General features: G+C 36.9%; 1 protein-coding gene across 5 annotated transcripts in view; it reads left to right on the top strand.

Moving 5' to 3' along the window:
- The window catches only part of PCCA (propionyl-CoA carboxylase subunit alpha), a 394,205-nt gene that overhangs the window by 148,144 nt on the left and 223,254 nt on the right, over positions 1-22,807 (top strand). For all 5 annotated transcript variants that reach the window (XM_027588123.2, XM_035726502.1, XM_035726503.1 and 2 more), the window contains 3 exons: positions 4,697-4,799; positions 12,454-12,548; positions 17,968-18,118. In XM_027588123.2, the coding sequence (XP_027443924.1) occupies positions 4,697-4,799; positions 12,454-12,548; positions 17,968-18,118 (349 nt within the window). The remainder of the gene's footprint in view (positions 1-4,696; positions 4,800-12,453; positions 12,549-17,967; positions 18,119-22,807) is intronic.

The raw sequence follows: 22,807 nt of genomic DNA, 5'->3' as shown, positions 1-22,807 counted from the left end.
TAAAAAAACCAGTGCATTGTTAACATCATAGTGATTAAAAAATAATTTAAAAAAAAAACTGCCTAGTACAAACAGGTTTTAGGGGATTCTATTTAGGTTTGCGTTTATTGATTTTCAGGCTTGGCAGAAGAGATTTTTGTCATTTTTTTTGGAGGGTCGGAGGGGACAAAAATGACTAATTATCGTGTTATGTTGCCTTTCCCTTTCTCTACCCAGAAGTAATGTGGTCTTCTAGATGGTTCTGCTTTCTCCCCTTCCTTTGCTTTTCCTTCCTCTCCACTCCCCCAAATCTCTCAAAGACAGAAGTCCAGAGCAGTTGGAGTGAAAGTTGTCCAATACACACCAAATTCAGGAATTAGGTTCTCAAGTGAACAAGTAAGGTAAAAATTTCCTGAAAGCAATACATTACCCTTTAAAATCTTTTGAGAAGACACCAGGTTGCAGACTTGCATGGATGGTTTTATCTCTAGAAGAAAATTGTCCCACAACACCATTGTTTCTTCAGTTGAGCATCAGAGAAACTAATTGGTTGTGTTGTGGGGTGATGAGAGATGACATATATTGCTCTTTAAACCCCAGGCTTACTCTGAGTGACACTGGTACCAGAGACTGACCGCAAGAATTAACTCATTGCATAGATTGACAATATTTGTTGAGAACCTGTGTGACAGGCACCATTTTAGTAGTGTTCCTGGAATATAGCAGTGAACAAAAAACAGAAAAAATTTCTTTCCTCCATGAAGTTTATACCCTAGATCATGAGTTCTTAACCTTTGAGTTCTCAGTCCTATAAAATTCAGAGGAGGTTTATACATCCGGATGAGAGGGAAAAAGGACCTATTTCTTTCACCTCTAAGTGGGATTTAGTGTTTCCTCCAGTGCAGGCAATGAACTACAATAGTAGTATTATCTTTGGAACTTTTTTCCACCTTGGAAATCACATATCTTCAACAACTGTAATGTGATAATGTATCTCGAAGTAACAGTGATTATTAGATTTGTTGTTGGAGCTTGTTATGAGTAAAGAACCCCATGCACTATATCCCAAATTTGTTCTTAGAAAATATTTTGAATCCTGTATTTCAGTATAATTTGTTTTCTGTGCAGTCCTATGCATTTTCATTTTTTGCACTTTAAGCCTTACTTTGAGAAGAGGTTCATGTGCTGCATGATGAGGCAAAAGAGATCTATCTGGAGTGTGAACACATGGAATGGGAGATAGCGTTGCAGCCATCTTTGGGGAAAAAACGATCTGCTGTAGCCTCTGGGTAGGAAAGAATGACATAATAAGGATATTAAACACAACTTAATGGTTTTGTAAGAGATGTGTATTTTACAGACTTTAACCTTTTCCTCATTGTGTGGCTCCTTTTGTATGGCACTTACATAGCAATTAAGCTTTAGCACTTATTTTTCATTCTTCTTCTTGGGATCTCACATTTCTTCTCCCTCATTTCTCTAGGGCTTACTGTTAGCAACATATTTTATGGTGAAGATTACTCTCAGTTTCTTGGCATTGAGATTTTCTGTGCTGCTGTTAACCAGTGGATTTTATTTTATTTTATTTTTTAAAGATTCTATTTATTTATTTGTTTTAAAAAGATTTTATTTATTTGACAGAGAGACACAGCGAGAGAGGGAACACAAGCAGGGGGAGTGGGAGAGGGAGAAGCAGGCTTCCCGCGGAGCAGGGAGCCCGATGCGGGGCTCGATCCCAGGAGCCTGGGATCATGACCTGAGCTGAAGGCAGATGCTCAACTACTGAGCCACCCAGGTGCTCCTAACCAATGGATTTTAATGTAGCATTCAGTATTTTCAGAAATCACTATGTCCATTCATATAGTGGGCATCTTTTTTGGGTAAATAAACCTTTAAATGGTACATTGATTCAAAATATGTTAATAAAATTAGTAAAAATACATAAATAATTTTCTATCTAAAATATTGTTCTCAATTTGATAAAAGAATGACACTATTTGATTTAATGATACATGCGCTTCATTTAAAAAAGTTGCTCTATATCTCATTACTTTGGAAGAATCTAAACTACAGGAAAATTGAGAGAATAGTCCAGAAAACTCTTCAATAGTTTTCTTCTAGAGTCACCAATTATTAATATGCCACATTGTACGTACTCCTTCCTTTCTCCTTTTTTGGGGGGAGGGGTTTTTTTTTTTTTTTGCATGATCCACAAAAATTTTAGCCTTCTTTGGAAGGCACACCGCATAACCATTAATTGCTTTATTATTTTATTCTGAGGAGTGTCTCCCTCTTGTAACGTCTTTCCTAAGTGTTTTCAGGGAAGTAGCATCTATGGCTTATCTTGGAATCTTTAGAACATCTGAGAGATTTTTTTTAAAAAATAGTGTTTGTTGTTGTATATTAGAGTGAGAATCACAAAGGTTGTTGAAAGTAGACTCATATCTTCATATTAACCTCTGTCTTTTCCCTATCCACATTTCAATGAAATATGGCACAATGGAAAATTGACCATGTTTACATTTTGGAATACCCCTGCTAGACTTTGGGTGCTTTGACAGCAGTTTCTGCTTTATTTTTGTATTCCAGTCACCTAAATAGGCAATGGGCACATGGTTTCATGATGAGTAAATATTTGTTAAATGAATGTGTAACTGACCATAACAAATGTTTTTAAAGTAGTTTTCCGCGAACTCCCAAATATCCTGGTGATGCTTTCAAATTGTGATAATTTATTTGGGTGATTTTGATTTTTTTTTTTTTCTCTAGTATTCTTGGTTTAAATGCAAAATGAAAGCTCTTAGTCATTATAGCAGAGAGAAACTATGAAGTGCTTTGTTTTTTCTTTGTGAATCATCATACCCCATCTAATAAAAAGTTGGTCATATGGTACTAAAAACAATAATTCATTGTGCTTTAGTTTCTTTGAGGTTTGCAGTCTCCAAAGATCTAAAAACTCCATTCCCCTAAATCAAAGAAGTAATAGAAGACTAAGAAAACCTGATACCTTTTCCCTGAGAACTCTGAGAAAGAAGAATTGTTACAATATGTTTTGAATTTATCTTCTGGTCATTGTTTACTTGCTGTGTTGTATTTTTTAAGCACAAAAACAAATGTATTTATTTCTAATAATGCCAGATGGAGTGTTTGCAAATTAAAAGGTTGGAAGAATTTCAGTGTTGTATTTAAGTATAGATATTTAATCTGAAGATTAAGAAACTATTAGTGACATGTAAAAAGAATTAAACTTTATATTCTGAATATGTCAGTGAGTGAAAAATAATACATTCAATTAGTTTTAGGTAAGCAAGTGTGCATTTTTAATAGACTGACCGAATGAACCCATTTCTCTCTCTCTCTCTTTTTCTTTCTTTTTCTTTCTTTCTCTCTCTTTCTCTCTTTCTCTCTTTCTTTCTTTCTTTCTTTCTTTCTTTCTCTCTCTCTCTCTCTCTCTCTCTCGCTCTCTTTCTTTCTCTCTCTTTCTTTCTTTCTTTCCTTTCTTTCTTTCTTTCCTTTCTTTCTTAGATTTTATTTATTTATTTGACAGAGAGCACAAGTAGGCAGAGCAGCAGGCAGAGGGAGAGGGAGAAGCAGGCTCTCTGCCAAGTAGTGAGCCCTACTTGGGGCTCGATCCCAGGACCCTGGGATCATGACCTGAGCCGAAGGCAGCTGCCTAACCTACTGAGCCACCCAGGCACCCCCGAATGGGCCCATTTCATAGTGCATGAATTTAGTGAGCATATTTTAATTATAACAATTTAAATTATTATAGTTTGGGAATAAAATGTATAAAGCAATAATTATATCTGTATTTTTATTTTCAAAAATTATACTTTTCTCTTTTAATTAATTTTGAACAATTCAAAGATATAAAGTTGTAATGATCTGTATGGGTATGTGAAGGGCAGTTACATTTAAGTGTGTGTATTTAAAATATCATTAAAAATTATCATAAAATGTTCTTGAGGATCCTCCTCATGTATGTTCATTCTCACTGAGTATTTCACTGTAGTTTTGCCCCAGTTGTGCCACTGGCCAGGTTGGCCCTTTGCATTTTTGTGTGCATATTCTGACTTGAGTCAAATTAATACGAAGTTTTAAATTTCTTTTGTTAGTGGAATTACGGTATATTAGGGCTGAGGAAATGGAATTTTATATGATTTGTGTGGTTTATTAGAAATATCTAATTTTTGGGCACCTGGATGGCTCAGTTGTTAGGCGTCTGTCTGCCTTTGGCTCGGGTCATGATCCCAGGGTCCTGGGATTGAGCCCCGCATCAGGCTCCTTGCTCGGCTGGAAGGCTGCTTCTCCCTCTTCCACTCCCCCTGCTTGTGTTCCCTCTCTTGCTGTCTCTCTCTCTCTCTCAAATAAATAAATAAAATCTTAAAAAAAAAAATCTAATTTTTAACAGTTGGTCAACTAAGTAATGGTATTCCTATTTCATTATAAAATCTAGGGTCAAATCTAGGGTCAGGGAAGTTAAATCACTGACCCCAGGTCACAAAGCTGGTGAGTGTAAGAGTTGTTGGTCAATGAAAGTAAATTTAGTTATTTGTGCATTAAGTGAATTTTTCTTTGCTTTGTTCATAAGTAAACCAAAATAAATATTTAATTGCTTTGTTTACTTTTTTATTGAAGGCTGTATTTGTTTTGTTAGTTTGATTGTTCTTCCCCCTTCCTTCTTTCTTTCTTTCTTTCTTTTTTTTTTTTTAATTAGGGATGGTTTTAGATTTTCATCTCAAGAAGCTGCTTCTAGTTTTGGCGATGATAGACTACTAATAGAAAAATTTATTGATAACCCTCGTCATATAGAAATCCAGGTTGGTACATTTTAAGATGTTTTCTAATTATTATGACTTTTAAATAGCATTTATTCTTATTGGAAACATATCCTTTCTTCCATTTAGAATGATTGTGAATTGTTCTGATATGCTTGAATAACTTCAAAATAGAGAATGTGCATAAATTGATCACTTCCCTTTGGAATCTGGTATAGTTCTCATTAAAGTGCCAGGATGTTGGTTAAAATAGGGAATGATATAAAAATCCTGTTGTAGAAAGAAGCAGTCCCAAGCTGTCTGACCAAGTTAAATACTTTGCACCTAGAGATTCAGTCAGTCCCATTCTGGGACTGGACCATGACACCTTGACAGGGCTTGCTCTTTTTTTTTAATAAAGTGCTTGATCTGGACTTCTATCATTTCAGTTTACCAAATGTCTGTGTGGCTCACTGAGACAGGCATTCTTCTAGGAATTGCTAGTTTAGACATGAGTAAATAATTTCTTCTACTCAGGTTAAGATTTTAATCTAACTGCTAAAGCGGTTGTAGGGGGTGTGGATTTCAGGAAGACAAAAAATTGGTTTTCTGAAATAACACACAGAAGAAGACAATGTCTCCTGAAGTTTTCATTTCTGTTAAAGTCTTCTGTAAAGACCGTTATGGCTATGAATTGAATTAAAATTGATAAAATGTAAGCATCAAATTTAAAATCATACTGAAGTTTAAGTATTGTTTTACTTATTTCAGTGTCAACAGAGAATCAGAAAACTAAATAATAGGTTATTTGCTGCCCTTGCCTCTTCTGATGAGGCATAATAAAAGTCCTAAATTCTGTCATTGTGGTTTTTTTAAGTTAATTATCATTTTACATAGATTTTTTTTAAAGATTTTATTTATTTATTTGAGAGAGAGAGCACAAGCAGGGGCAAATGAGAGGGAGGAGCAGACCCCCGACCCCCCCCCCCCCCCCCCCCCCCCCCCACAGAGCAGGGAGCCCGATGCAGAGCTCTTTCCAAGGACCCTGGGACCATGATCTGAGCCGAAGGCAGACGCTTAACTGACTGAGCCACCCAGGCGCCCTAGATATTTTTTATGGGTAGAAAATCTTCATCTAGATCCTCCAGTTTTCCAGAGTGGGAAAAAATGTGCAAATATATATAATCAGCAAATAGTCTTAGAACATTGACTGTAGTGTATTTCTTTCTGAAGTTAGCAGGGGTTTTTGTTGTTGTTGTTTTTTTTTTGTTTTTAGGTATTCTGAAGTGAGATACCACATCTTAAAGTCCACAAATCTTAAGTGTACGACTCAAAATTCTTATGCACGCTTGTATAGCTGTATAGAAACCATCCAGATCTGTATATAACACATTTCTGTGACATCAGAAGATTTCTTCATACAACTTCCCAGTCAGTCCCTCCACCTGGCCACCAAAGTACCTCCTGTTCTGACCTCTAACACTACCGAGTATTTCCGCCTGTTCTTAAACTTATATAAATGAAATCGTACAATATATTTTGGTTATATCTGGGTTCTTTCAGACAACATCATATCTTTGAGATTGTTCCATGAGGCTGTGTGTTACTATTAACTCTAAAAAAAATGCTCTGTGATATTTCATTGTTTGAATAACCTGTAGTTTATCCATTTTCCTGTTGGTGGATCTTCAGGTTGTTTCCAGCTTTTTGATACTATGAATAAATTGCTATGACTTTTTATGGATATACACATTCTTGCAGATATACTGAGGAGAAGTATTACTGGATTACACGGTAATGTTATGTATAGGTCTAGTAAACACTGTAGTTTCTATGTGTGTGTGTGTGTGCGCGTATTTTTTTAAAGTGAGCTTCATACCCAACATGGGGCTGGAACTCAGGACCCTGAGATCAAGAGACATGCTCCACTGACTAAGCCAGCCAGGTGCTCCTGTGCTTTATATGTTTTGGATATTAACCCCTTATTAAATATATCATTTGCAAAATCTCCTCCCATTCAGTAGGTTGCCTTTTTTCTTGTTGATGGTTTCCTTTGCTGTGCAAAAGCTTTTTATTTTGGTGTAGTCCCAATAGTTTATTTTTGCTTTTGTTTCCCTTGCCTTAGGGGACATATCTAGAAAAATGTTGCTGTGGCTGATGCCAGAGAAATTACTGCCTGTGTTCTCTTCTAGGATTTTTATGGTTTCAGGCCTCACATTCAGGCCTCTTTAATTCATTTTCTTCAGTTCCTATTTGGAGTTTTTTTGGTGTGTATGGTGTTAAAAAGTGGTCCAGTTTCATTCTTTCACATGTAACTGTCCAGTTTTCCCAGCACCATTAACTGAAGAGACCATCTTTTTCCCATTGTATAATCTTGTCTCCTTTGTCATGGATTACTTGCCCATAAAATCATGGGTTTATTTCTGGGCACTCTTATCTGTTCTATTGATGTATGTGTCTGTTTTTGTGCCAGTACCGTACTGTTTTGATTATAGCTTTGTAGTATATGTTGAAATCTGGGATTGTGATACCTTCAGCTTTGTTGTTCTTAAAATTGCTTTGGCTATGCGGAATCTTTTGTGATTCCATACAAATTTTAGGATTATTAGTTTTAGGTCTGTGAAGAATGCTGTTGGTATTTTGGTAGGGATTGCATTAAATCTGTAGATGGCTTTGAGTACTATGGATATCTTAATATTCTTTCAGTCTATGAGCATGGAATAGCTTTATATTTTTGTCAGTTTCTTTCATCAGTGTTGAGTACAGGTCTTTCATCTCCTTGGTTAATTTTGTTCCATGATACTTTATTCTTTTTAGTGCAATTGTAACTGGAACTGTTTTCTTAATTTCTCTTTCTGTTACTTCATTCTTGTATGGAAATGCGGCTGATTTCTATATATTAATTTTGTATCCTGCAACTTTACTGAATAAATTTATTACTACTAATAGTTTCTTTGGCGGAGTCTTTAGAGTTTTCCGTGTATAGTACCATGTCATCTGCAAATAGTGACAGTTTTAACTTCTTCCTTACCAGTTTGGATGCGTTTTATTTCTTTTCTGATTGCTGTGGCTAGGACTTCCAGGATTTTGTGAATAAAAGTGTCAAGAGTGGGTATCCTTATGTATTTTAGAGAAAAGCTCTCAGTTTTTTACCACTGAGTATGATGTTACTTGCAGGTTTTTCACATATAGCCTTTATTATGTTGAGGTATGTTCTCTCTAAGCCCACTTTAAGAGTTTTTATCATGAATGGATGCTGAATTTTGTGAAATCGTTTTCTCTATCTATTGAGATGATCATGTCATTTTTCTCCTTCATTTTGTTAATGTGATGTATCACATTGATTTGTGAATATTGAACCATCCTTGCATCCCTTACATAAATTCCACATGACTGTGGTGAATGATTCTTTTAATGTCTTGTTGAATGTGGGGGCCGACTTTGGATATGGTCTAGCACAGCCCATTGACCAGCCCCCCAATGATCATGTCCTTCTGTAAGTAGAATATAAACATCTTCTTCCAAGACCAGAATCTCGTCTTCAAACTTGGTCCAGCTATGCATGAGACTTCTTGTATATGGTTCCTTAAAAGCAGTTCTTCTGATGCAAAGACCTCTGTATTTGAAGACAGTGTGACACCTGCTCATCAAACTTATAGCAATGAGAAAAGGATATGACACTGCAATGAATAGCCCCAATCAACAAGGTAAAGGAAGAAAAAAGGCACATACTAGTCATTGGCTCTTTGTATTTGAAAACCACCATTTGAAGCTGAGAGATCTCATAGGAGTTTATTTTTTGTTTTTGTTTTTTTGCTGTAATTCTTGGTGAGAGATGAGGGCAGCTTGAGCCAGGGTGTTGGTAGAGGAGGTGGTGAGATGTGATTGAATTCTGGATACTCTGTGAAGGTAGACCAGATTTTCTAAAAGATCAGATGTGATGTATAAGAAAAAGTATAAGGCATCAAAGATGGCTTTAGGGTTTGGGCCTGAGGAATTAGAAGACTAGCACTATCCTTTACTGCGGTGGGAAAAACTGAGGGGTGCGTGTTTTGGGGAGGAGATCAGGGTGTGATTTTGGAGAAACAAGGTTGAGATATCAAAGTATAGGTGTTGAGTAGACTGTTGGTTATTTAAGTCCGTAACTTAGGGGAGGTACCTGGGCTATCCTTCCTGTAAGGTCGTACAGGCAAAATTAATTTTCCCCTTCTCTGTACTCTTCATCTGTTACATGTTTGTTAGATGACCATTGATTTTATCTTGAGTTGTCTGACTTTTCAAATAGACCAAGAAGTACTTGAAGGCAGTTAGTAGGTCTTATTCATTTGTTGGTTCCAGCAACTAGGCCATTGTCTTTCACACTACTAACACTCAATGTTTTTGACAGATTGTATTAAGTAATTAGAGATCTACATCAGCTTGTAGTTTATTTTCATTAGCTGTGCCATATAATCTAGGTGGTAATTTTATTTTTTTATTTTTATAAAGATTTTATTTTTTTATTTGACAGAGAGAGACACAGCGAGAGAGGAAACACAAGCAGGGGGAGTGGGAGAGGGAGAAGCAGGCTGCCCGCCGAGCAGGGAGCCCGATGCGGGGCTCGATCCCAGGAGCCTGGGATCATGACCTGAGCTGAAGGCAGACGCTTAGCCAACTGAGCCACCCAGGCGCCGCCTAGGTGATAATTTTAAACATAGGTGAAAGTGTCTCCTGGTAACTTAAATAGGTAACACAGATGTTTGCCATATCTGACCTATGTTTTTTAAAAATTATTTTCCTCAGTTTGCATGTATTTAATTATTTATATGAGGTAATTTGTGCACACAATAAAGGCCATCCAATGAAAAGTGAGCATTCCTTTCACCCTTGTCTCCAAGTCCCCTGGTTTCTGTCCCTAGAAGCAGGCACCATTATAACCTGCTATATCCGATCGTGAAATATATATGTGTATCACTTATTACTTTTTACATGGGGGCTATCACATACTGTGTCCTTGCTTACGCTGAAACTCCACTGGTGGTGGCAATGGCACTACTCTGTGTGGTTTAAACCTGTGTTTCTCAACCTGGACACTACTGGCATTTTGTGAGTTGGATCCAGGGATGCTGAATGGCTTGCATTATGTGGACCCTCTGTTGTCATGAAGTTTTTTCAGTAAGCAGTGTATTTGGGAGATTTTTCCACATCGAGTACCTTCACATTGGTAAAAGGCTGTATTAAAAGTAAAAGAAAATAAAACTTATGATGGGGCTGTCTGACTGGCTCAGTCAGTGGAGCATGCAACTTATGAGTTCAAGCCCCACATAGGGTATAGAGATTACTTAAAAAATAAAATCTTATAAACAAAAACAAAACAAAACTCATGAGGGATTTAAGGATTAACTTCCCTTACAGGCACTCTTTATATTGTCTGGTCACTTAGTCTCTATTTATTCAGTGGAATAAATCATTGTCAAATTATTTTTGTTGAGGGATGCCTAGGTGGCTCAGTCAGTTAAGCAGCGATTCTTTTTTTATTTTTTATTTAAAAACAATTTATGAGAGAACATGAGTAGGGAGAGGGGCAGAGGGAGAGGGATAAGCAGACTCTCCACTGAGCGTGGAACCTGTTGGGGTGCAGGGCTCAATCCCAGGATTCTGAGATCATGACCTGAGCCAAAGTCAGATGTTTGAGCCCCCAGGCACCCCACACAGCTGACTTTCTATTTCCGTTCAGGTCATGATCTCAGGGTTCTGGGTTCAAGCCCTGGGTTGGGCTCCATGCTCAGCGGGGAGCCGGCTTAAGGATTTTTCCTCTCCCTCTCATTCTGCCCCTCCAATTGCATTCTCTCTCTCTCTCTCTCAAATAAATGAATCTTTAAAAATACTATTTTTGTTCAATGCTTAGGAAAAAACAAAACTTTTTTTTCCCTTTTTTTGAGAGAGAGAGAGCGCGAGCGCACGATCGCGCTTTCAAGGGCCTGGGCAGTGGGAGAGAGAGAATCTTAAGCAGGCCCCGCAGCCACTGGGGGCTCAATCTCACAACCCTGGGATCGTGACCCAAGCCAAAATCAAGTTGGTTGCTTAACCAGCTGAGCCACCCAGACGACCCCATGACAAGATTTTTTAAAAAGAATTAGGAGACTACACAGACTTTAGGGGAAAACAAATGTAATTCTATATATGAATCTAATATTTTAGTTAGAAATATTTCTGAGAATTCTTGGTTATCATGGCTTTATTTCTTGGACACACAGTCTACTTTCACCTTCTTCTCAACTAGGATGAAACGAAGTAGCATAAATTTAGTGTTAAAGTATTTTTTAGTGTTAAGGTATTTTTTAGACTGTACTTCATGCAGCCACCTTTGAGACTTAAAAATAAAATTCCAACCTCTTGGCATTTCATTACTGCAGTATTTTCCTTTGCTTGGAATCATTCTTGAGATTTAGATATGTTTTATTACTAAAAATTAAGTTTACATTCATATGTTAGCTACTCATTTTATAGTTTACTGTAACCATGATCTTTTTTATTTTATATTTTTAGCACCATATAAAGTATTAAGATGATTGTGTCATATGCTGTTGATAATGCATAAGGGAAAAAAAATGACTTGCCCAAAGAAGTTGCAAAGCAGTTCGGAGTAATGGGCAATAATTTTATTGCCTAGCCTTTTGGCTTCTAGAATAGCTTTTACTTCTCTGAACTTAATATATGCATTCAGTAATATGTAACTACTCCTTAATCATGAAAATAGATTAATCTGTTCCCAAAAGCAACATTGTGTGCAAAAATATTCACCAAGAGCATGTTTTAGGGTTACCAGATTTAGCTGGTAAGATACACGTTAAATTTGAATTTCAGATAAACAGTATTTGTTTTTAAGTGGAAGTATGTCCCAGTAAGTATTTGGAACCTATTTTTATTAAGGTTTTTGTTGTTTATTTGAAATTCAAATTCACGGGTGCCAGGGTGGCTCAGTTGGTTAAGCGTCCAACTCTTGGTTTCAGCTCAGGTCAGGATCTCAGGGTCGTGAGATTGAGCCCTGCATCTGGCTCTGTGCTCAATGGGGAGGTTCTCCTTCTCTCTGCTCTGCCCCCCCCACTATGTGTGCACTCTCTCTAAAAATAAGTCTTTGAAATTCAAATTCATCTGGGTGTCCTGTTATTTTATCTGGCAACTCCAGCTTATTTTTCAGTATTACAAATGGGAAAAATCATAATGTGTTACCTGTTAATCCCAGACCTTTTATCAGTTTCTGTAACAAAAATAAAGCATAGTGAAAACGTCCATATATAAGTAACAGAGTAATATTGGGTGTAAATAGCATTTTCTGATCAACAGACATTTAATTATGTTAAAAACAAACAGATGTTTGTTATAACACGGTTTTCCTGAAGCACCACTGATATCTAGAATGTATATTTCCTTTATTGACACTCAGTGTCCTTCACAAAATTTGTATAATTGATGTTACATTTCCAGTGCACTGGGTGAAATATCATGTGTGAATTTTTTCCTCAAGTCTTTTAAAAACATTTTAGTGAGTTTCAGGGTTGTAAATAAAGTTTTCCTCTATTAACATCAACCGAAAGAGGAACATAATTGAGAGGTACGTGTGTTCTGGGAGCTTCGAGTGGTAAAAACCAGGGGGTGTTGCATGGTGAAAATGTTAATTGGGCACATACTCTATAGGTATGGTTGTATAATTTTTCAAGTGGTATTGCTCTGTCAGGTTTTAGGTGACAAACATGGGAATGCATTGTGGCTCAATGAAAGAGAGTGCTCAATTCAGCGAAGAAATCAGAAAGTTGTGGAGGAAGCACCAAGGTAAGAGTTTTTCATAATGAATATTCATAATAGACTGATTTTGTTTAGCATATTTCTTTCCCATTATTGGCTAAAATCGCTTCAATAGCAATTTGGTGGAATTGTCATGGTAGAGTCTATTAGTGTATATTTTATAATTAAGAATTTGCCACTTGATCTCACCCTCAGTACTTCAGTGCATGACAAGTGAGAGAATACTTGGGGAAAAAAGGTGGGGTTTTGCTAGAGGAGAGAGTTTGGTAGATAGTCAACCATGACTTCCATGAGCTTCTAGGTAATAGAGACCTTGCGGGTGTTTCTGGTCTTATGGAATGTCTAGGGATACATGCCTTCTAGGATCTTCTGTTGGTGAAATTTTCGTAAAGTTGACCCTGAAGTTTTGAATTTATCCTACCATCAAAAGGCTTCTGGAGCACAGTGTTTCAAAATTCCTTGATTTGCAATCCCTATCAAAATGCCATCAACTCTTTTCAGAGAACTGGAACAAATAATCCTAAAATTCATATGGAACCAGAAAAGACCCTGAATAGCCAGGGGAATATTGAAAAAGAAAAGCAAAGCTGGTGGCATCACAATTCCAGACTTCAAGCTCTATTACAAAGCTGTCATCATCAAGACAGTATGGTACTGGCACAAAAACAGACAAAGATCAATGGAACAGAATAGAGAGCCCAGAAATGAACCCTCAACTCTATGGTCAACTAATCTTTGATAAAGCAGGAAAGAATATGCAATGGAAAAAAGACAGTCTCTTCAACAAATGGGTGTTGGGAAAATTGGACAACCACATGCAGAAGAATGAAACTGGACCATTTCCTTACAACATATACAAAAATAGACTGAAAATGGATGAAAGACCTAAATGTGAGACAGGAATCTATCAAAATCCTTGAGGAGAACACAGGCAGCAACCTCTTCGACCTCAGCTGCAGCAACTTATTCCTAGACACGTTTCCAAAGGCAAGGGAAGCAAGGGCAAAAATGAACTATTGGGACTTCAAGATAAGAAGCTTTTGCACAGCAAAGGAAACAGTCCACAAAACGAAAAGAGAACCGACAGAATGGGAGAAGAGATTTGCAAATGACATATCAGATAAAGGGCTAGTATCCAAAATCTCTAAAGAACTTAATCAAACTCAACATCCAGAGAACAAATAATCCACTCAAGAAATGGGCAGAAGACATGAACAGACATTTCTGCCAAGAAGACATCCAAATGGCCAACAGACACATGAACAAGTGAAGTGCCCAACATCACTTGGTGTCAGGGAAATCCAGATCAAAACCACAATGAGATACCACCTCACACCAGTCGGAATGGCTAAAATTAAGTCAGAAATCGACAGATGTTGGCAAGGATGCGGAGAAAGGGGAACCCTCCTACACTGCTGGTGGGAATGCAAGCTGGTGCAGCCACTCTGGAAAACAGTATGGAGGTTCCTCAAAAAGTTGAAAATAGAGCTACCCTATGACCCAGCAATTGCACTACTGGGTATTTACCCCAAGATACAAATGTAGTGATCCAAAGGGGCACGTGCACCCCGATGTTTATAGCAGCAATGTCCACAATAGCTAAACTATGGAAAGAGCTGAGATGTCCATCGACGGATGAATGGATAAAGAAGATGTGGTGTGTATACACACACAGACGCACACGCACCCGCACCCACACATGACTATGATGCAGTCATCAAAAATGAAATCTTGCCATTTGCAACAATGTAGATGGAACTAGAGCGTTATTATGCTAAGCAAAGTAAGTCAATCAGAGAGAGACAATTACCATATGATCTCACTGATACACGGAATTTAAGAAACAAGGCAGAGGATCATAGGAGACGAGAGGAAAAAATGAAACAAGATGAAACCAGAGAGGGAGACAAACCATAAGAGACTCTGAATCTCAGGAAACAAACTGAGGGTTGTTGGAGTGGAGGGGGGTGGCTGGGTGATGGACCCTGGGGAGGGTATGTGTTGTGGTGAGTACTGTGTGTTGTGTAAGATTGATGAATCACAGACCTGTACCCCTGAAACAAATAATATATTGTATGTTCATAATAATAATAAAAAAAGTAATTCCTTGATTTATCAGAACTATTTTGGGCCCTTCTCCAAGCTACCTTTAGATATGTTTAGTGTAGCATTTTCATGGAACTTCATTTCTAATTTGATGCTAGGTTGGTATTTGTATATATTCTAGTTGTCTCTGTGTCCTTAAAAATCCCCCAGTTGAGTGTACATTGTCATTTTTAATAATCAGGCAATAAGGGTATAGCCAGTTGTAACTTAGTCATAACCAGTGTGCCTTGATGTGTATGTATAGTTTCTTTAAAGAGGTGTGAATATAAGTGAATTTTTAATTACAGGGTAATGGCACAAAGCAGGTCCTGCTTTAATTATATTAGGTTTTACACATTAGTGTAGCGTGGGAGTTTTAAGACGTGGTTCTCAAGTTTTTTGCCGCTTCTCTTGTTGATGAGCGGAGGTAGGGATCTTTGTACCCTCCCCTTGATTCTGTGCTCTGAGAATAGACTGCACAGAAGTGATGCTGTGTGCAGGCCTAAGGAAACTTTGAGCTTCCATTTCCTGTCTCTTGGGACACTTATCTTAAAAACCAGCCACCATGCTGTGAAGAACAGTCCAGTGTGGCCTACGTGGGGCATGACCCTATCTCATGGCCCAGCACCAGGATGAAAGAGGGAAGAAAGAAGAGGTAAAAGGAATGTTCTACCTGTATGTTTAAGGAAGGGCCCCAGAACATACTAGTGCTGATTGCTTGGTAGTGATCTGAAGTTAGGAACTTTGCTAGGGAGTTGGGCAATGTCTTTTTTTTAATTAAGTAACATGTGCTCTGCTAAAATTCTAGTTGTGTGGAAGAAGGGTACAGGGTTGCTGGTAGAACAGTGATAGTCTCTGACATACCCGCTTTTACAGTTTCGTGTTCTCTTCGTATTGCTTCCAATGTAATTAACTTTTTATTTAAAAACCATTCAAATTTTACCTGGGATAAAAATCTTTCACAGACTAGGAACCTTGAACTATTATTTTTGTTTCCTCTCTCTTTCTCTAGAAATACAAGTTTTTCATATGAACTCATTTGTTAATTGAGAGAAAAAGAGGAAAATTTAAAGCAGTAGGAACAAAAACAGCAAAAGACAAACCCCCAAATGAGAACTGGTCATTAATAGTGACTTGATATGGGGCGCCTGGGTGGCTCAGTTGGTTAATCGACTGCCTTCGGCTCAGGTCATGATCCTGGAGTCCCGGGATCGAGTCCCACATCGGGCTCCCTGCTGAGCAGGGAGTCTGCTTCTCCCTGTGAACCTCTTGCCTCTCATGCTCTCTATCTCATTCTCTCTCTCTCTCAAATAAATAAATAAAATCTTTAAAAAAAAAAATAGTGACTTGATAGGTATTTGTATATTATTATTTATAAAATCTTAAGTGGAATTTTCCGTTTTCAGTTTCTAGAAATTGAATTTACTGCTGTTTTGAGTGCAATGATGAGGTTGCTTATAGCTCTGAGTGTTACTAACAGAGTTTATGACTAGAGAAAGGACAAGATCAGACAATACAAAAATAGTTTCACTCCACTGTCTTTGAGATTCTCCAAATGTTACTATGTTAATTTTGGGTTTCTTTCTTTTTTGGATTAGTTTTGTCAACTAGTTAGCATTGAAATGTCATCTATGCCTATATCCATTAGGTTGAAGCAGAACTGTTCATCCAATGATTAATCCTAACCACCAAAGGGAGACATTAGGAGGTACACTTCCCATCTGAGTTTTCTTGCTTCCCCCTCTTCCAATCCAACTTGAAATCTATTCAGGGTTCTAGATCTAACCAGCAGTTTATGAGAAATAGAAATGTAATGCGGATGTTAAAATGCTGTGCAACTCTGGGGTTGAACCCAGATTGTGAGAAATGGGAGGAAAATGGGCAGATCCTTGTCTTAGAAAAAGGGGAAGAGAGCATTACAAGTTAAAAGAACTGTAAAGATGTAAAAATAAATAAGTGAATGGAGTGGCTGGACCTTATTTGAATTCTGATTCAAAGATATTACCTGAAAAAAAGTGAAATAATCAGGGAGATTTGAATACTAACTGAATATTAAATGCTATTAAGTTCTTATTAATGTTTTAGGTGTGATTATGTTACAAATCTTATAGAAACAGATATGGAAGTTTCTGTAGATGAAATGATAACAAATTTGGGATTTGATTTAAAATAAAATTTGCAGAAAAGAAAATGGGTGGACCTGGTAGAAAAGTAGATGTGCACGGTATAGACAAGACTGGCTGTGTATTAATAATAGTTCCACATGGGAAACAGGTGCATAGAAGTTCATTATGCTTTTCCATAATAAAAATTTTATAAAAGTCACCTAAATCTTGATCCACAAATTTTATTTATTTATTTTTTAAAAGATTTTATTTATTTATTTGACAGAGATAGAGAGAGAGAGCACAAGTAGGCAGAGAGGCAGGCAGAGGGAGAGGGAGAAGCAGGCTCTCCACCGAGCAGGGAGCCCTTATGTGGGACTCGATCCCGGGACTCCAGGATCATGACCTGAGCTGAAGGCAGTCGCTTAACCAACTGAGCTACCCAGGCACCCTTGATCCACAAATTTTAATCTATGGGAAGAAAAGTAGTCAGTGTTCTATTTCTTAGAACCTTTCTTGGATAGAAGCAAAATACATGAAAATACACAAATGTTCTTTTTTTTTTTTTAGGGTTTATTGAAAACATTTAAGCTTTATTTGCCTGCTGGAGGGTAACTTTGGCATTGTGAAACAAAAGTTTTGAGGATTTATTAGATGTACAGTCAGTTCTTTTTGTTTGTGGTAGTTACTTTTCACAGAGTCACTGTGAACACTGAATTAGCGAATACGTAGGGGAAGTAGAGTTAGGTTCTGTGAGCCTCTAGTCAGGACATTTTAATCAATATGTAGCCTTGATGAAAATATCCTGACTTAACCTTGTTTTATGTGTGTTTCTGTCGAAAGCCACCTTACTTAATGCATGCTGTTGATTCATTAATATTGAACTCCCGGTCCCGGTCAGGACTTGCCTGAAGAAAGCTCATCCAGCACACATGTGTTCTCCCTAAGGCACATCTCCCAATTTTAACTTAGGGAAGTTCTGAATGTATATGTTAAGTTTTACTGGTTGAAAACAACTAATTGTGCTAAAATTGATGGAAATCGCACTATAATGTGGGAGGTTCACATGTTAGTTTTATAAAAATCTGAGGCTGACGACCGAAAGCATGTATTATAAACATATGTAAAGCATATGATATAAAATCTTAAATTGATACAGGTGATCACATTTGAGTAAACTGTAAGAACATTTTTATGTGGTGCATGCAAAAGATGACTTTTGTTCAAAGTGTTGATTACTCTTTCTGTATTTGTAGCATTTTTCTGGATTCTAAGACTCGAAGAGCAATGGGAGAACAAGCTGTAGCTCTTGCCAAAGCAGTGAAGTATTCCTCTGCTGGAACCGTGGAATTCCTTGTGGACTCGAAGAAGAATTTTTATTTCTTGGAAATGAATACAAGACTCCAGGTAACTCTCTTTTTCTTTCCTTACCAGGCCTCTATACTTTACCCTTCCTCTCCCACTCCTTTTTGTTTTTTTGAAAGTCAAAAGTCCAACTTCGTAAAGTGTTAAATAAAGGTTTCATTTTTATGCTTGTACTAGGACATCTGTTGGGAATGACAGATAAGTATCAGGTTAATGTAATGGTCAGTGGGTCAGTGTCTTGCCCTTCTGCCTCATTACTGTTAACACTCCGTATTGGAAATTCCTCTTTGGTTCTTTTCGAACCTCTCTTGATGACTTGTCTTGGTTAGGGTTCATGTACCGTTAAGAGAACTGCTGTCAGATGTGATAAACAGAACAGGATTCAGGGCTTATAAATTTTTGAAGGGGATGGAGGAAGGAAGAGTACCTAGAGTAACTTTCAGGAACGACACTCATTTTCTTTTAGAGGAACTGCCCCTTTTGCCCCTGGGATGAGGTTGAGAAGTCTAGCAGCTGCTCTGGAACTGTTGACTTAGGGACATGCTCCCTCTGTTTCAACCAAGGTCTCTGGACGACTAGTGGCTGTCCTTCCTTCTTCCCCTTCTCCTTTTATTTAAGTTGTAAACTAAAACACACATACAGAAAAGTCCATAAAACACCAATATATGGCTGGAAAAATTACTATAGCAAAAATCCATGTAAGCATCAAGTGGATCTACAAGTCCCAAAATGCTAGCCCTTCTTACCCCCCTGCCCCAACTTCTCCTTCTAAGTAGTCCTCATCTGTCCTCCTAGAGCTGGTTTCTGTTCTGACTGAATTCTAAAAGCTTGCTTGCATTTCTGTATTGTTTTCCTTTTAATTATGCATACCTAAGCAATATGTAATTAATTGTACCTGTTTTTTAAACTTTAAATCGGATCATGTAATATGCAATTTTCTGTACGTTGCTTCTTTTTTCAACATTACGCTTATCACACTATGGGGCTGGTTTTCATTTATTACGGCAGAATTTATGGTATCTAGATGCATTTGAAACCAGTATCGTAAATATTTGTAGAGTTTGTATAAATATTAACCTTAGTTGCTGTTGCCCAGAACTTATACTTGTGTTTGAGATCACTTTTTTATCCTATAATTTATTGGTGTAAATATCTTTAGGAGTGACAGAATTTTGCCTTTTAGAGATTGATTTGATTTTGGTTAAAAATATGTCTTTATAACAAATTATATCTAATTAGATAATTAGCTAGGAAATCATGTTTTTGATTAAAATGGAAGCTTTATTATGCCATGATGAGAATACTAGTTTGTAATATTCTGAAGGCAATTGAAAGTGACTACAAGACACTTGTATTTTATTCCAGACAAAAGAGCTACTAGATTGTTTAGTTAGGGTATTTATCAGGATTTACACAACTAATAACCAGTGCTGTCTTTAGGACACTTTATTACTGTGTGTGTGTGTGTGTGTGTGTGTGTGTGTTTTATTTGTTTCTGGCTCATTTATCTCAACCCATAAGCTTTTCTGAGTTTGTCTCATTGCTGATTTTGGTATAAGACCTCTGGAAGTTGGTACTTACATCAAGTAATGCTATGCAGTTGGTCAGAATCATTAGGTACTGAGGTGTACATTTTATATCTTGATGACTTGTCAGCAGGTTATGTTCTATACTCTCAAAAAAAGAGTATAAATGAATTTAAAGAAAAAATTTCATGAAGAGATTCATTTTATTATATCTGATAGTACCTACTTTTTTGCTATTTAATATCACACTTGGATTCATTTGTGTCTCCCATTTAATGTTTTAATATTTCTTTACTGTGCATTTACTTCCAGTGACCATAATCCTGTCAGTTACCAGATAATTAATTTTGATTTTCTAGAAGCATCTGTGTGATGGGCGGATATTTGGTGGTAGAGGCTGTGACTGAATGGGAACATGATTAAAGAACCTTGGATTTCATTGTATTCAGAAAGCCATTCTTATATATTTCAAAGACTTCTTTCTGATATTTAAACCGTTCAAATGTTCTTTTAATAGTAGAGTTTCTTTTTCAAATTTCTTTACTAACCTTAAATTATAATACTTAAGGCATATTTGCCAAATTCTTCATCTTCTAAGATATATGTTATCTCTTAATTAGTGTTTCATTTTGAACCTGGAGAGCTATAATTTTCTGTGTTCTTTTTTTGTTTTTTCCTTTCTTGAAATACCTTGATTGAACTGTCACTTTTTCCAGCTTCAGAAGTTATACAGATAGCATCTTACTTTGCTTGATTTTTTTTTTTTTTTTAAGAGCGAAATTTGAAATAAATACAGTTTCTTCTCAAAGAGATGTAACACTGAGAAAGTGTTTGGTGCATAGATGCTTGGTTCAGTTGACTGGTTTTGGTCTCAGTCTGGTTAAAATTTATCAGAATTATCTGTGCTGTCCTTGTATATGTTTATTTGTGTTCACAGTTGTTCGTTTTCTGTTTCTTAATGATAGTGCTTCTTCCTTAAAGGTCCCTTTTCCCTGTGTCCTTCATCTTACGTCAGAGTCCTCTTTCCCGCCAGTGCCGTTCTTGCTGTACTGGTTAGGAGAGGCTTCTTTCTTTCTTGAGTATGCCATTCAGTTTGACCTCTTGTGTGCTTTTTCTGTGTTAACTCCTTTTGCTTGAAATGGTCTCTTCATTTTCTGTAGTGGAAGCTCCCATACATATCCACCCATACATACGTATCTGTAGATATAACACCTGTTTCCTTCTTTCTGCTCATGAAAGTTGGGTAGGGAGCTGGAGAAATACTCTACCAAAAACCACAATTTTGTTAAAATGCTATTTTGATTAACTAAATTATATGTGATTTTGCCTGAGTAATGTTAGTTTCGTATTGAATGGTAAAACTAAGAATTGGCAATATTTTGTTTAAAAAAAAAAAGAAAGAAAGAAAAGAAAAACTCCAAATGGTTCAAAAGAGTGTATAATAGAAAAGTCACTCTCTGTACCACGTTTTTATCACAACCATTTGATTTTCCTCTGGAGGCAACCTTTGGTTTTACTTAACAATGTATCTTTGGTGATGTTCCATACCTAAGTTAAAGCATTATCTTCATTTTTATGATTTTTTTTAAAAAAGATTTTATTTATTTGAGAGAGAGAGAGAATGAGAGATAGAGAGCATGAGGGGGAAGAGGGTAGAGAGCAGAGGGAGAAGCAGACTCCCTGCTCAGCAGGGAGCCCGATGTGGGACTCGATCCCGGGACTCCAGGATCATGACCTGAGCCGAAGGCAGTCGCTTAACCAACTGAGCCACCGAGGCGCCCTCATTTTTATGATTTTTTAATACCCAGTTGTAGAGGTACTCCTGTAATTTCACCAGTTTCCTATTGGTAGTTTCCCCAGTATTTTGCTATCGCAAATATTGGCAATTATGAATGGTCCTTTATATCATCATTTTGCACATGTGGAAGTAGAATTTCTGGGGAAATATGAATTTTAGTAATTTAGTTAAGTATTATCAGTGTCTTTTACTCCCTGGTCCAAAGGATCTTTGACTTTGGTCTTTTTCTGTTAGTGAAAAATAGTATATCATTTTCATTTTCCTTATTATGAGTGAGGTTGAATTTTTCTTCATAGGTTGATTAACATTTCATTTTCTTTGAATTGACCATTAGCCCCTTTGCCCTTTGGGTTTTCTTATTAAAGGTGTCCTTTATTTTTAATCAATAAGCCATTTGTGATATAATGAAGAAGCAATGCTCCATGAATATTTTTCACATTGCTACAGAGTGAGGGCTTTCTAACCAAAGACTTTTGGCACAGAGATTGAAGGATAGCAGCTTTAAGATAGAGAGTGCTGGAGAGAAAGTCTTATTTTTCCTCAGAGCCATTTGTTGACATTCCCCTTCTCTCCTCAGAAAGATAGGTAATATTCCAGAGCCAAGTTTGTGTGTGCTCCCCCCCCTCCCCCCCCCCCCCCCCCCCCCCCGCCAGAGGAGAGGAAGGGCAGATAAGGCAGCAACTCTTACATAAGTTCTGAGTTTAATAGTTTTGAGCTTCGTCTCCTGTGCTACTTACCCCTCTGCATGCACAGGGAAATCAGACCTTTATTACATTGCCCCATATGGAAATAAGGTGTGGGGAATAATGTTAAGATGTTCTGTAAGTGATTGGTTTCTTCTCCCATCCACAAACCGTTTCCTGGTAAGATTATCAAATAAATGTAGATTAAAAAAAAAAACACCAAAAAACCAAACCCAGATGTGATTTATTTTTCCTTCACCTGTTGCCTTTTTGACTTTGTATATTGTTCTTTTTTTCTATTTAGAAATTTTTTGTTTTTAAATCTTACAGTTGAATTTTAAATCTCTTATCATTTCTGGTGTTGGAACATACTTAGGCTTTTCCTACTCATTCATAAATTAAACATTTTTCTTTCATGTTTTCTTTTAGTACTTATTTCATCATTCCTGGTGAAATTTCCATTCCATCTGGGATTTGATTTGATTTTTTTTTTTACTTAAAAAATGGCTACCTGATTGTCACAAACATTATTGAATAATCATTCTTTTTTGTAGTAGTTAGAAGTCACCTTAATTATATCCTGAATTCTCATATGTATGCAGATCTGTTTTTCTTTTTTTAACCTGTCTGTTTAATCATGTGCTAGTACCACATTATTTCAGATGTTATATCTCTGTATTACAACACAGTATCCAGCAGGACTATTCCTTTCTCATTACTCTTA

Source organism: Zalophus californianus, chromosome 3 (assembly GCF_009762305.2).
Source record: "Zalophus californianus isolate mZalCal1 chromosome 3, mZalCal1.pri.v2, whole genome shotgun sequence".
In the NCBI taxonomy this organism is placed as follows: domain Eukaryota; kingdom Metazoa; phylum Chordata; class Mammalia; order Carnivora; family Otariidae; genus Zalophus; species Zalophus californianus.
Note: the sequence above shows the minus strand (reverse complement) of the source record. Positions and strands in the feature narration are given on the sequence as shown.